Source organism: Bacillus rossius, chromosome 1, assembly GCF_032445375.1.
Source record: "Bacillus rossius redtenbacheri isolate Brsri chromosome 1, Brsri_v3, whole genome shotgun sequence".
Lineage (NCBI taxonomy): Eukaryota > Metazoa > Arthropoda > Insecta > Phasmatodea > Bacillidae > Bacillus > Bacillus rossius.
The window spans coordinates 241,564,070-241,579,146 of record NC_086330.1 but is presented as its reverse complement, the minus strand read 5'-3'; the positions used below and the strand labels follow the sequence as shown (position 1 = coordinate 241,579,146).

The 15,077-nt window shown below is 35.7% G+C and overlaps 1 protein-coding gene across 1 annotated transcript in view; it reads left to right on the top strand.

Annotated features, from left to right (window-relative positions):
• LOC134527419 (amyloid protein-binding protein 2) overlaps window positions 1–15,077 on the top strand; it is a 76,233-nt gene that overhangs the window by 41,841 nt on the left and 19,315 nt on the right. Inside the window, exon 8 of the mRNA XM_063360092.1 lies at window positions 823–956. Within this exon, the coding sequence (XP_063216162.1) occupies window positions 823–956 (134 nt within the window). The remainder of the gene's footprint in view (window positions 1–822; window positions 957–15,077) is intronic.

Sequence of the window (15,077 nt, the reverse complement as noted above, 5' to 3'; positions counted from 1 at the left end):
AGTAACAATTTTATTAGTAGAAAAAGCATGTATACTGCAATGCTACAGGATGACAGAGGTAAGAGTCTGGGCTCACGTTCCAGAGAACCTTAGATAGAAAGCCTAAATAAGATATTCTGATTTTCTCTCTCTCTCTTTCTCTCTTTCTCTCTCTTTCTCTCTTTCTCTCTTTCTCTCTCTCTTCTCTCTTTCTCTCTCTCTCTCTCTCTCTCTCTCTCTCTCTCTCTCTCTCTCTCTCTCTTGCCCCCCCCCCCTCCTGAAATCACTTCATGTAAATGCTGGATTAATTTCCTTAATACAGAATGTGACCGATCTACTCACCAAAATCCCAATTTTTGGTGTGTAACATCTTAGATCTTGGTATACGGCATCTGGTAGGAATAATTTCATAAATGGAAAAGAAGAGGCATTTTTTAAAGAACAAGTAAAGTACTTTATTATTGGTCAGTCTCTTTATTCTGCCAATGAAAATTTGTTTTTTATATATACATACACACAGAAGCATATACACGTGTATATTTACATTAAAATTAGAAGAAGAAAAAAGTGCTTGTAATATTAAAATTGTTCCTTCCACATGAATGAAGTGTGAGCACAGCAATTTTTTTTTTTATGGGTAGTGAGACTTATCTTGCAGAGAGTAAACATAAATAGAAGTTTGTGGTTTCAGCAATATCTTATAAACCAGGAAGAAACTGTAGCAATTCCGTTTTAAGTACCATGCAGTTACGTAGTATTGTGCCACTTCTGTATTTTCTAATCTACAAGGCTAAACTGTTATAGAATGTAGTTGAAAGTGAAGAGATATCGCAATGCTTCCAGGGAGAACGCAGAGGTGGCCATCGACATAATGTCCCAGCTGTTGCCTCCCGATCACCTCATGCTGGCCTCCGTCAAGAGGGTCAAGGCTCTTATCCTCGAAGAAATTGCACTTGACTCATTCCAAAGTACATCAGGTAAGTCTTATGGCAAACTCATTATAGAAATGATATCTTGAACTCTTAAAGAAAACAATTACATTCGTGACACATTAATGTGCTTTATTGTGCCCCCCTCTTGAGCATACAATTCATCCAACACTTTATCATCAGAGTTTCATTTAAAAGCATCTAATGGGTAGTAATGATTTTAAAAAAAAGTTAAAGTTTAAGGTTCTTTTTTTGCAATTTATTAAATTCAGTTACAATCATGAAACCGATCATGGCTGTGGCGTGACACATTAATGTGCTTTATTTTGCACATTTTACACCTTTCCTAGAATACGTATGCTTCTTTATAATCATTAAGAAATATTTTATTACAATAAATTTTCAATAACTTAAAATACATTAAAATACATAAACGTTATTAGCACAGTAAAGTTAAACAAATTAAAAAATATACATATATGTGAATACACACACAGATATATATAGAACAATCACATGCTAATAGAAATACGTGATGTCATAAACACTGATATCTTTAACAAACAAATTATAAAAAATCTATTGCACTAACTAATTAAAATTTTACAACTTTAATGGAGCGCTCCTACAACAAAGATCTTTAGGCCATTTATGTTCATCATATTTGTTCAAGTTCATTTATATGAAAACTTGTTCATTTACCATTTTTATGCATGTTTAGTTATTTTAATGACGTATTATTTCGTGAAGTTACATAAATTCATGTACTCTAATTTTAGAATTTGTGAAGACACAAGACAGAATTTTCGTAGACACAAAACCAGTTCTGACTGCTCATTTAACTGTTCCCAATTTACTACAGTTTTGTATAGTAATCACATCTACCAATAATACAATTTTACTATACTTGCATCATACTTATTACATTATGTAAGGAAACTCATTTTTAACAGCCTGTAGCAAATTCGGGAACCAATGTAACCAGTTTTAAACTTCGTAACTGTCCCATTCAAAAGCAACAGCATACTTCATGACTAGAGACATGCATTTGTGGTTTTATTTTATGCTATAAAGTGGTGTTACTTTTTGTCAAAGTGTTATTTTTAAACAAAAGTGGTGTTATTTTTAAGTGAAAATTAAGTTATTTTCTCATTAATTAATATATTTACGTTAAAAAAAATTATATTTACTGGCATGTAAGATTTGGCAATAAACAAACACTAAACATACTAAAATATCCAAATATATCACTCATATCACTATTAGTCAAACAGCTTAGCAATCTGTAAGTTTAATTTTACTTTTATTATTCCTGAATTTAAAATTTTAACAAAAATGTAAATATGCATGCAAAATTAATTTGGCTACTAGCGAGTTTAAAATTGCTTAACTTACCTGTTGTGTTCCTATAACACTTTTTTTGTCACAACTTAAGCCTACATAACTTCACAGTAAACTTTAAACAGAGAAAGAAATTGTTAACAAACACTGTACATTTTATTAAGTTCTAATATGGACCAAGCTCTGTTCAAGAACACTAGTGACGCTCAAAATAAAATGTAGACATGGTTTCTAGATTGGCCTGGCTCAAATTTGTTCTTCTGTTCGACAAAACACTGCTGTAAGCTGATATAAACCTTTCAGAATCATCATTTGAAGAAGGAAGCCAGATGGCTTCAAAACACTTTTTAGCAAAACTTGGATGAGACAATTTTACATTGGCCAGAGCTTTGACAATGTCATATCCACCACTTTTGGTTACTTGTTTCTTTAAGTTGTTTTGTAAGTCCCTGAAACCACCGAGTTCTTCTGTCCTTGCCATTTGCATTTCCCTTACACACCGTAGTTTTGACACTGTGTTCGGGTCTACCTATTCTGACAAGATACACTTTGGATCAAGAAATTTGATACTGTCAAAATTTCTCTTGCATGGATCAGCTGTCATCATAGAAGAAAGTTTGTCACGAGACAGTGCCACAGTTTTCTTGAGTGTCAGTTTTACAGAAGCACTAGTAGCTACACTCATTTTCGAGAGAAGTTCAGCAGACCCATTAAAATAAATGCCCTGCAAAACATTTTCGAAACCTTCTTTCAAGTCATTTAGTAGCCTGTATAATGTGTGGGCAGTTGTGTATGAAGCACCTTCCAACATCTTGATTGAATCAACAAGGGTTTTACATGATCTTTCACAAAAGTAGCTAGGCAGTGAATTACTTCAGTGTCTTTTGAAGACAGTGACGCCAAATACTCTACACCTGCATTTTGTGTTGTTTGTAAGTCTTCTGTTCTAACAAAATCAAGAATGTCATGAAAATGTTCAGCCAAATAAAAAACACTCTTGAACTATGCATTACACCTGGTAACAACAGGCAAAGGAAAGAGTGCACATGGTTTTCCATGCCTGTTTTCTAGGAAAGTGTGGAACAAGTGCTTTCGTTTTCTTGTGTTTATGAAAACGTGCTTGATGTTCGCAACAGCAGTGTTGAGTACGTTAAGTTCTTTTGCCCAAATGTTTCCAATAATGTTGAGTTTGTGTGCCCAACACTGAATGTGAATCAGACTGTCACCAATCACAACTTTCAAGGTATTTGCACATTTGGTCATGTATGGAGCAGAATCGGACACCAAACAATTTAACATTTTCATACTGGACCTCATAAACTTTCAAAGACTCCAAAATTGCCCTGACACAATTTGTAGCATCTGCTGCTTCGAGGAAATGGACTCCAAACACAAATAATTCTGGAGTATCATCTTCACTCAAAACACGAAATAGAATAACAAACACACACACCTTTCTATGTTGTCTGTGGTTTCATCACACATAATGCCAATTTTTTTATCCTTTATTTTACGTTTTACCTCTTCACATCTTGTAGTCATTACTGCTCCAACATGTTTTTCTCGAAGTGTTCTGGCATGTGGTAGAACTCCAGCACCTTCAATGTATTTGTTCATCCATTCTCGAATGTTTGGATCAAAAACCTTTTCCAAAGGTATATTTTCTTTTATAAAAGCTGTTGTTGTGTCCGTGATGAATTCTGTAGAAGTGTCTTTTTTACGTTTTACATCTCGAAAACACAATACAAGAGATACTTGTCTTTTGCTCGAAGTTCCAGGTTGTTTTTCTTCTACAAGGCGCTTGTGTTTATCAGTACTGACGTGCTTTGTACACGAATCTCTTCTCTCCCAGCAAATGGACACATTATAATACCAACAAAAACTGTGTTTTCATCACTTGCATAAAGCCCCTGGCTAGTAAATACTAAAACTCGTTGCTTGGCAGTAGAGGTCTGCGAGCCTAAGAATTTTACTTCGAGCCGAGCTCGAGCGAGCTTACTTGAAAAATCTCAAGCTTCGAGCGAGCTCGAGCTCGAGCTTTTGTGGTACAGATACACTTTTGGGAAATTATTTTTATCTTAAACTTAGTATAATGTTTGAATAAAGTATTAAAATGAAAAAAATTAAGTGGGCTTATTAATTTTGAGTAACTATTTACAGAGTGTGTTTACATTTTGCACTGCTAGAAAAAAACAAAAAAACATTTTTTCCATTGAATCTTACCTGTTTCCATTGGTTCATTAGTAACTAATATCATCCAACTAACATAACCACAGTTTACAAGTACAGTCAAACCTCTCTGAAACGACCCTCACGGTTCCCAGGAATAGAGTCGTAATAGATGTTTTCCGAAATTTTCAGTTGATTTCACCCCCCCCCCCCCCCTCCCCTCCTTTCCAAACCGCTACTCGCTAAGAAACCAGCCGTACAGTGGCAGGATGCTGTCACTCACAATGCTAGACGGCTTTGCTTTAAACCCACTTCAACCTTCATGACAAGTCCGTCGCCCTACAGGCCACCTCTAAAGAAAATATGTCAAAAGACAGTTTATTTTTACTGGTTAGTTTACATGTACGTTTTTTGCTTGCCGTAGTTAAATACACTAGAACCCCGATGTCACGAACCCCTGATTTAACAAAGCAGTGATTCTTCAAGGCTAGCTCATCCCTCCCAGACACACAAACCATCTAGTGTCCTCCCTTATAACACCCCAACTTTGCTCCCCTTTGAAAACCTTCAGTGAGAAAATGCTCTTTTCACCCTCCCTTCTCCCGTAAAATTTGGCTATTATGAATGGGGTACTAAAGCGGTGAGGGAGGGGTAAGATCGTTGTAAATATTTTCGGACCCCTCCCTCCTTACCAAACACGCCCAAAAAAAAGTATGTCAAAATATGTAACTTTTCACACCAAGTTCGAGTTTAGTCATCTCTGGCAAGGAATTTACAAGCTTTCAAACTTAAATATAAATGTATTTTAATAGCAAGGGTCCTATGAAATGGAATATACCGAATAAAATCAAGCTGCTGTCACCAAACAAAGCATAAAACGGCCCAATGCGTGGTCGCTTTGTTATTGCTCGCGCGAGAGGTGAGATGTGGAATGTTAGAAGAGAAATAAATGCGGGGGAGACGGACGGCAGCCAGTGTGTTTCCTGCGTGGAGAATAAGTGGCGTAGCCTTTTTTTCTTATGCTGGGTGAAGCGACCTTTTTCTGTCAACCCACGGGAGAAGATAATTGCTTGAGCTGTCAAAATAAACATCGCTGCGGCAGTTAAAACAAGTCGAGACAAACGTGCATCCAGTCGGTCGCTGTGTATATCTACTCGAAAAACATAACATCTCAATTCATAACAAGATTCCTTATAACCTCCACGTATTGGCGGATGTATTCAGCCTGATCCATGCAAGTTCTTTAGCCACATTTTGAATGAAAACAACGGGTGGGCCAGTGTTGTGCCCTGTTTTGCGGACACATAAAGCTTTTTTTTATCAATTTGCTGACAGTTTTAGTATATTTTTACTCTCGTTAAAATGAAGCAGATAATGTGATTGTTAACAAGTACAAGCAGCGCTTGGTACGGGGAGAGGGAGAGCAAGGGCGAGCGAGCAGCCGACTACCATGTTCACATGCTGCGGCCGGAGGGTTTTTCCTGCATTGTGTTAATAGTAATTAATATTTAATGGTATTTTATTTATTCAGTCATAATACACAAAATCGGAAGAAAAAAACCTGCATAAGTCATCAACAATAGTTAACAAATTCAAGCCAGAAAATATACCAAATCGGACTTCAAAAACTAAGCAAACATTGTCAACCGATAGTAATCAAAATAAAGAGAAATCCAGCAGGTAGCTTTGCCTTAACTGCGTACCACACTAGACACTCGCAAAAAGATAAACGTACACACGTTGCCACAAAAACCTTTATCTGCACCCTGCGGGCAAAGAGACGTGGAATGGGGGTTGTCAAGCGCTGACAGCGGTCGACAGGAAGTGGTATCTATTTTTAGATATGCGCTGCCTACGGCAGTACAGCACTCGGCAAGAGACACGCAGTAACAGGCTACTCACCACAAGAAACTTATTTTCTGTCCGATTTTCTTCGGATTTTCGGCAATTTTTTCACGATTCCTTGAAATCGGGTTGTAATAGAGAGGTGGTCGCAATAAATGGGGTCGCAACAAAAAGGTTTTAGTGTATATGTTTGTGTAAATGTAACATATCTTTGGAAAAATTTCACCCTTGTCAATTTTTCTGGAGTCCTTACTGAGCTTCACCAAAAATCATGTTGTTTGAAAAGTACATTCACATTGTTTCAACATTTCCACTATTCAGCACAATAATTCTGAGAGAGATTGTCACAGAGTATTAAATTCTGTTCTTTAATCTATCATTCAGAACAATAATTTGTTCTGCACGTTCAGGAGTTAAATTAGCTCTATGATTGGAGATAGTGTTTCCAGCAGAAGAGAAGCGTCTCTCGCTGGCAACCTGCTTGGCTGGAATGCTTTAGTAAAATTGCTTAACCTCAAAATTAGTGTCATAAATATCTGTAACTGGTCATTAAAGTTTAATCAATTTAAAGTAATAAAAATAAAAACATTTTACTTCATTCAATTTACACTTGCAAAAAAAACATACACACAATAAACCTACATGGAAATTAAAGTCTTTTTCAATATCCTGAATTCTGAAATATGTTTACTCATGTCATTATATGTAGAGCTGTATTGAAGAAGCCGATTTTGCCAATATTTAGTTGAATCGGCATTTCTGCCGACTTCCGATACAGCACGCTCATTAATTTCCGGCCGATATTACTGAAAAACGAAAGAGACTGCCATAACCTAAAAATCCACGAGTACCATTTTCACTTTTCGTAGTAGTACTGCATTCTTTCAGATCGCATTATTTCTTAGCAACATGTGCCAACCGTACATATCAAAATTTAACATCCTTTTTTTTTAATAATGTTCTTTAATTTAATATGTCATAAATAAGTAATACATTACCATCACAGTAAATATACATCTCGGTTGTTACGGTAACTATATTGCAAATGTGGTAGCTATCATGCTTCTGTAGTAATTATGGTATCTACAAAGAATCTTTAGTTCTTTTTATGGTAATCTTAAAATAACTATTGGGTTTGTACTGTAGTCATTGTACATCATCCATATTTATTTGTAAGTTGTTGTTCATTTGTCTTTTCTTCATATTTACGTGCACCATTACTATTTGAGACAGGAACTTTCAGAACTTTATATCACACATTTAATGGCGTAAATGATGAGACCCCGGGCAATTTAAACGCTTTATACAGAAAAACCTACCATGCAGGACCTCGTTGCCTCCACCAGATGTAGGCAGCTCGGGGCTCTGCTCTCATAGCCGGCCAAATTATAAGTCATCTGCATCAGTTCTCGCCACAGCACAGTCCACCGCTGCTCGTTTGTTTCTTGTGTGACTTTGGGCATGCTCAGCTTATTTCGAAAACAGTAGAAGCAGAAAATTTAGCAAGCATGCAGGGCAAGTGAAAATTAAAAAAGGGAAACTAACGTAATTATTTAAAATTGTAAAAAAAAGTAATTAACATGTATATTGTCGCGGTTCGAAATTTTGCAGGGTTGTTGAAATCAAATTTAGGGACTTTACTGACGGGACTCTGGGCTGGCTGCTCTGTTCACTCGTCAGCGCAAGTGGCGTGACCATGTAATTGGGGCACGGGGCCGGCGCGGCGCGCTGCGGGCTTGCAGATTTTTGTTTGTTGTTCGGCCGCGCGTGGCGCGGCCACGGGCCGCAGTTACTGGGGCGCGCTGTCGTAACAAGCCGCTCGGTGTGGCCTGCACGTCGGGGTAGAGGGGGGTAGCCTTCCCAGATGTTCTAGTTAGTTGTTTAGTAAATTTGGCTTCAATAACGAGCAGTTGTTATGCTAGGCGCGGCAGTGCGCGCGAATTTAAGCGCAAGTGAGTGGTAGCTCAGGGCTCACTCAGGCGGAGGCTATGGCACTCACCTGTGGCAACGATTCGCTTAGATCGTAAAGTAATTTAAGTTAGTTCATAATGTAGTCGTCTTCAAGCATTCGGGCGGAGGCTATGGCCCTCGTCACGAGTCGTTTAGTTCTAGTTTTTAAAAATGTAATGGTCGTTCGGGTTTTTAAGGGCAGGAGAGGCCCCTACGTTAGTTTTAAGTAATCGATCAAGAAAGGCTTATCGTAAAATGTGAGTATAGAATTATCGTTGTCTTAATTTTAATTATAAATAAAGATGTATTCGTAAGGATCAGGGAAGAGATTAGTGAAGTTCTCTCTTTCTCTTTTGTAAGGTCGTTCAGTAGTTAAGGAATAAATGAAGAGATTGTTTTTTGTAAATTTTAATCCCGCTGTGTAAATGTACGTCAAGACTGATTTTACTTTATTTCACTTTAAGAATAAAATCATTTTAATTTAGTATTATGTTATTTTGCAAAATCTCCTTAGTTCAGCTCTCACCAGACATCCTGTACGGGATGACGAACCTATTAACTTCGATCCAAGGTACATTAAAGGATTTTATGAATTTAAGAGGAATTGTGATTAATGCCTTTCTCAAATCATGAAGCCAGCAAGCGAGTTGTTTTTATGTAAAGAGCTACGATTCTTTTCCCCCCAACATTTGGATGCTTACGACTAGTTTTTTTTTATTTTTTTTGTCCCCCGTGACATATGGTGGTGGCACCGGCTAGGTGCGCAGTTACAATATTAAATTAACAGAGATAAAATTAAAAATTACTAAAATTACAAAGGATATATTAGAACCAACTAATAAAATGTATTAAAATCTGGTTGCCAACTAAGGAAGAAGTTACCAGGAAACTGGTAACAATCTGTTCACCCCCCCTTGCCCTCCAAAAAAAAAGAAGCAGCACAGTGATAATACTTGGTTTCACGGGTATTCACAAACTTATATTCTCTAACTACATGTACAAAGTTAACATTGTGAAGAGAGGGGAACAACATTCAAACAAAGAAAAATTTTAAAAAAAATTAAAAGTTATCTCATAAAATAGCATATTTAAGAAAATTTGAGTCATGAGCTAATGAATTTTAGATTGCACTAACTTCATAATACACTAGCTAATAACCTGCGGCTTTGCTCGTGCAGTTTCAGGGTATTGCTGAATATTTTACCAGTGTAAGAAAAGTATGTCACAGCATAACCATTTGAGACTGATATTTTCTAAAGTAGTTATGCAAAAGCCTTTTTAATTTTTATTATAGCTCCAGAATCTGATTTTGAAACGCCTGTATTAGTGTATTCGAGTATTTATTTTACCTTGATAAAATCACACATCTTTTTTTATTTCATAAGGTAGCCAATTTAAAAAAAAATTTTAAAAAACATGCCTATATATTAAGATACTGATATAGTTTGCACTTCCATTTATTTTGGTTATAGCTATCCTTTAAATAATTAAACAATTTCATATTATTACAAATAGGGATACCTACATTATTTTAAAAATTTTAAAACAATCTCATATTTATTTGAAATGTAAAGTAAAGGTATTAAATTTATTAATTTATTTTCAAACATATTTTTTTATTCCTAGTTATGCTTATCCTGAAACAAAAATTCCAATTTTTCACTCCTCTCCTCCTTTCCCACAGGAATGCATATGTATAAATTAATAACTACAGATTTAGTAAATATATCAATATCCGTTAACCAAATAAAACCAAACTCATCCCATTCTTCTCTTCCTGCAGATGTGAAATCCAAAATTACTTTAATTACTTACATTTATATTGTATTAAAATTTATCTTGTCATAACATTTATTTTTTATTTTTTTAAATAATATTCACCCCAGTTTAAACTTAAAAGGTAATATTTTGAGGAAGTAGTTTAAGGTATGCTTATTAATCATTGCCAATAGACCTGCAGTGCTGCTCAGCATTATGTGTTTTCTGTAAGTATCACTGATTTCAATGTCCATTTACGAAATTATGTAGTGTTGTATATTTATTACACCATCAAGACTTTTCTTACTCGCCAGACCAGATATCTTGAGCTGAAGAAATTTTTAAGTTTTGTTCTGAAGAAATAAAAGGGATTTCCTACATTTTAGTACCGTTAGAAAAAATTGAAACAAATGATGCAAATCTTAGCCAGAGATTTTAAACTTGTAAAAAGGTACCAGGAACAACAACAAATCACAAAATCCTAGTGTAATACAACGTTATGTTCACTCAAAAAGTAAAACTGGCAGTGAATATAGTGTTTCTGTTCTACCACATTTTGAAACTGAGTCTTTCAAAATAAATGACATTTTGGTGTATGTTTATGATCAGAACTGGTGGATTGGTGCAGTTAAAAATGTTAGTATTGAATACTGTAACTTGATGATTCATTTTTATCATCCACATGGACAAGTATAATTTATTAATTACAAGTATTTAAAAATTGCAGTAGTTCTTGAGGTTTCAATGTATAAAAGGTTTAAATACAAAGTGATTTAATCTGCAGTAAAATGTAAGTAGGGTTATGTGTAGTTTTTCAATTTTTTAATGAAGTTTTTATTATATATTTGTATATTATTAATAGGGCTGTGCATATGTGACTTTTTTTAATGCAAATCAAATGTGAATCAAATAATTGCAAATATTTGGGAATAGCGAATAATTTGCGAATATTTTCTAATTAAGTTCTAAGTATAAATCTGAATAATTACAGTCAAAATTTGTCATATTATAAATAGTTATTTAAAAGAGTAATGTTCTTTAGCTTTATATACATTTTAATTACTCAAGTAACATGTAAATTTTTATGTCTCTTCTAATGGTTTAGTAATAAAACACAATCAGTTATATAGAAATGTCTTCATCAAAAGCCAAGCCTACATCTTGCCATCAACATTACATAAATTGCAGTGCAAAAAGACCAATTCCTTTACATGTTCTGGATCCAGGCATTGCCTCTTACAAGTGACAATGTTCCCAGAAGCAGAAAAACAACGTTCTGAACTTCACTTCTTCTTCTTCTGAAAATTAAAAACTGCAAAAAAAGTTTATGAAAGTAAACAGATCTTCGATGTATCAGTTTTATTTTCCGCAATAAATAGTCAAGCGATTACCAATCGGTATATCGAAGAGTTGTTTATTACAACTGCTCGTAAGCATGGTCAATATTCCATTCTCAGAGTCTTTTGGAATCAAACGTGTCAAGGCAAAATAATTTTTAATGAATTTTGTTTATTGTGTCTTTATAATTTTATCTAATTATTTACGTAACTTTTTCGGTAGTTTAAAAAGCGATTGCGCTGGAGTAATTCTAGCAACACAATTCTCTGGCCATGGGCCGCTCTGCTGGCCATAACCACAAACAGACATGTTTTCTTTTTTTGCTGTAGCCATGATGGCAGCTGTGTTTAAATAGTTTTACACTTTTATATGGCACATGGCTCGCCCAAAAATTGTGCTAAGGACAACTGGATATAATAAATTAATTATGCTACATATCACATAAAGTTTGCAGTAAAATCGTATGCATTTATGATAATTTTCACGCTACATTGGCTTTAACTGTTCTCAGTATGCCCATTTACCTAACCTAAAAATTGATGTAAGTAAAGGTCCGCTTACAGTTTTTTTTTTCTTCCATTAAGTCTCTCGGGAAAATGATTTCTCGAGGTTCGACATATTATTATACCACACGTTTTGTCAAACAAAAGTAATATTTTAATACATTCAAAAACTTTTGAATATTTGAAATTTTCAAATACCTAATTTGGTTTCGAATGTGAATCGAATCAAGTATTTGATTCGCATAAATATTTGCAATTTCGAGTATTTGCACACCCCTAATTATTAACATATTCATACTCTTCATTCTTTGATAATAGTTTATATATTTTGTTTTATCCTTTATGTTAATTGTACATTTTCAAAAATCTAAATTAAAAGTAATTACAGCTAGAACATAATATTAATATCCATATCTGCCTACCTTGTACTTGAAGGATTTTTAGTGTTGACATCGTTCAGGCCTGCGTCCTTTTTAGCCCGATATGCCACCGCCCAAACAAACCCCACCCTCCATCCTTTCCAACCGATAGGGCTTAGGACCACGGCGGTGAGGTGTGTGTTTGAATAGCGTGCCACGGACTACGTCAAGGGGGCGCTGTAGAGGCAGTGTGCCACACCCCTTTAATTAGTTAAAGATATATTGAAGTCTTATTTTTGCTTCCCCAGTGATGTGTGACGGCAGATCGGCCGGGAGGGTTTTATGTACTTTAATTAATTCACATTTTATTAACAACACAAAGCTGTTACCGAACATTCACGAGGCAAACCCGAAGCCCACTTGAGCCAGACTTATTTAGAATTAATAATAATTTCTCGTATTTTGTTTAATCGTTTTTCACCATGCAGAAAGTGTAACGTAGTTATTAAGAGTGTTTTATGTTTTACTTTTGGTTCCCGGTCGCACGTAATCTTAAATATAAGTAACGGTAATTGGTTTGGCGTGAAGACGCCATGTTAGGCCAGCGGAGCCCTGAGCTCGTCCTAGTCCTCCGCCAGCACCGACCGAGAGCAGACGCATCAGCACCCCCGGGACCTCACCGCTTGTCTTCACTGTTGAGTAGCTCTGTTCAACTTTTAATAATCATAAGTCTTTTCGTACGTTAGTCCTCAGGGCTTCTCTTGGTCAGGGTAAACTGTTTAATTAATTACATAGTGACCATGGGTCTTTTACTGTGACTTAATTAATTGCATAGTGTGACCACGTGGTAGAGTCTCACCTCATTTAAAACAATTTGTGCCGCTGGTGTTTTATAGTATAATCGAAGATGTAGAGGAGGCAGTCATTTAATAAACAAGAGCATATGATGTTGTTTGGATTTGTTTATTGTAACCACGTGTAACATCCTGAGCGTGATGACGTGTGGGACGCCTTACGAGCCCACTGCATAGGTGCAAAGTGTGCCCGACGCTGAGAGCGGGTTAGGAGCAGTACTAGGAGTGGCTTTAGGGGGAATTAAAATCACGTCTCACATGGGCGACGTCACGGCCCTGATAAGAGTCTCTCCCGGGTCCGTGCCCCTTGCACGTTGGCGCCCTTAAAATACTCTGAGGACAGTCAATAACGTGAAACTCCAGCTTAATATAAAGGCTGTTAGGCCCCAGGCCATTTCAGTGTTAATCATCTAACTTCAATTTTTTTTTTTCCCAGTGTTTTAAAATGTGCATCATCTGTGTATTTGTACTTTTTTTTCATGTATAAAAAATACTTTTGATTAAAACATAATGATGAAATTGTATTGTTACACTCCTCAGTCATAACAGAGTAAACCCAAGTTATGTTATTACTTTTTTAACAGTTCACTCTCTCTCTTGATGACGGGGTAGTTAGTAGGGCTGTGCGGGAAAGGATGTTTTTATTCGGGAAATTCTCGGGCTGGAAAATATTTTTTCTGCGGGAAACGGAACGGGATCAGGAAAAAATTGATTGAAATATATGCTTCCTATCAATTTTGTATCCTCTAAATATGTTTACTTTTTTAATATGTTTCAAAATAATTATATATAAACTAAGGCTACATTTAAAATTAATCTGTATATGTGTGTGTGTGTGTGTGTGTGTGTGCGTGCGTGCGTGCGTGCGTGCGTGCGTGTAAAATAAAACACTGTAGTCATAAATCATCTCTTCAAAATAATATTTGGTTCTCATGAAGGAACACTAATTCCTCCACATTTTGTGTGACCCAGGGCTCTCTTCTTGTTGACAAAACATTTCCAGCTGAAGAAAAAACTCTTTCACTTGCTGCTTCTGTAGCTGGTATTCCAAGATACTTCACTGCTATCTTGCAAAGGTTTGGCAACACTGTGAGATTTTTTTCCCACCATTTTAAGGGATCTTCAGTCTTTTCAAGTAAGGGCATACTCAAAGAGTTATGTATTTCACTTGGAGATGCATTAACACTTGAAGAACTGGCTAAGCTGTCAAATTGTTTCCATAATCCACTCTGCGGCTTAACACTGGGTTCCATATCTGCAAAAACACATGTTTAATATAAGAATAAACTGTTATAAAACAAACAATTAAGTTAAATTTTTATTTATTTATAACATAATGCTTTAAAAGTTATTTTAGTTACAATTGAATTTTATACAATGGTTTATTCATTATGCTATAATTAAATTTAATTACCTGATAATGTTGCTGTTTGTTGTGATCTTTGCAGCATTACATGCAAGTGTTTTACTGACAGTGACTTTTCTTCCTCTGGAATCACAACAGTCTTGAAGCGAGGGTCCATAAGCATTGTAGTGAAGTATGGTTCCTGCTTTTCATACATTGGGAGTCTGGCTTTAAGAGCAAACAGGAGAGCTTTAGAAAAAAACATCAGATCCTGCCTTGCTATTACTGTCAATATGCTCATTCAGGCAAGCTTCCATTGAAAAAATAACTGGGATTACCATGGATGCTGTTGGTATCTTGTCACTGCACAGTTGGGTGGTTGCTTCATGAAGTGGTTGAAGAATTGCCACATAGTCTTCCACAAGTTGCCATTCACTGACAGTTAAACTATCAATGTTAAGTTTAAGTAAATGTTGGGAAAGTGCCACTTTGTTTTTCAACAATCTTTCCAACATGAGGAATTCTGAGTTCCATCTTGTTGCACAGTCCTGGATAAGTTCCAAACATAGAAGTCCCAACTCTTCTTGAATTTTGTGCAACTGTAAATTTGCTGAAGAACTATGCTTGTAATGACCAACTATTCCTCTTGCTTTCTTCAACATTAAGTTTATGCTCTCTGTACTTTTCTTGGCATCACTTAAGGCTAG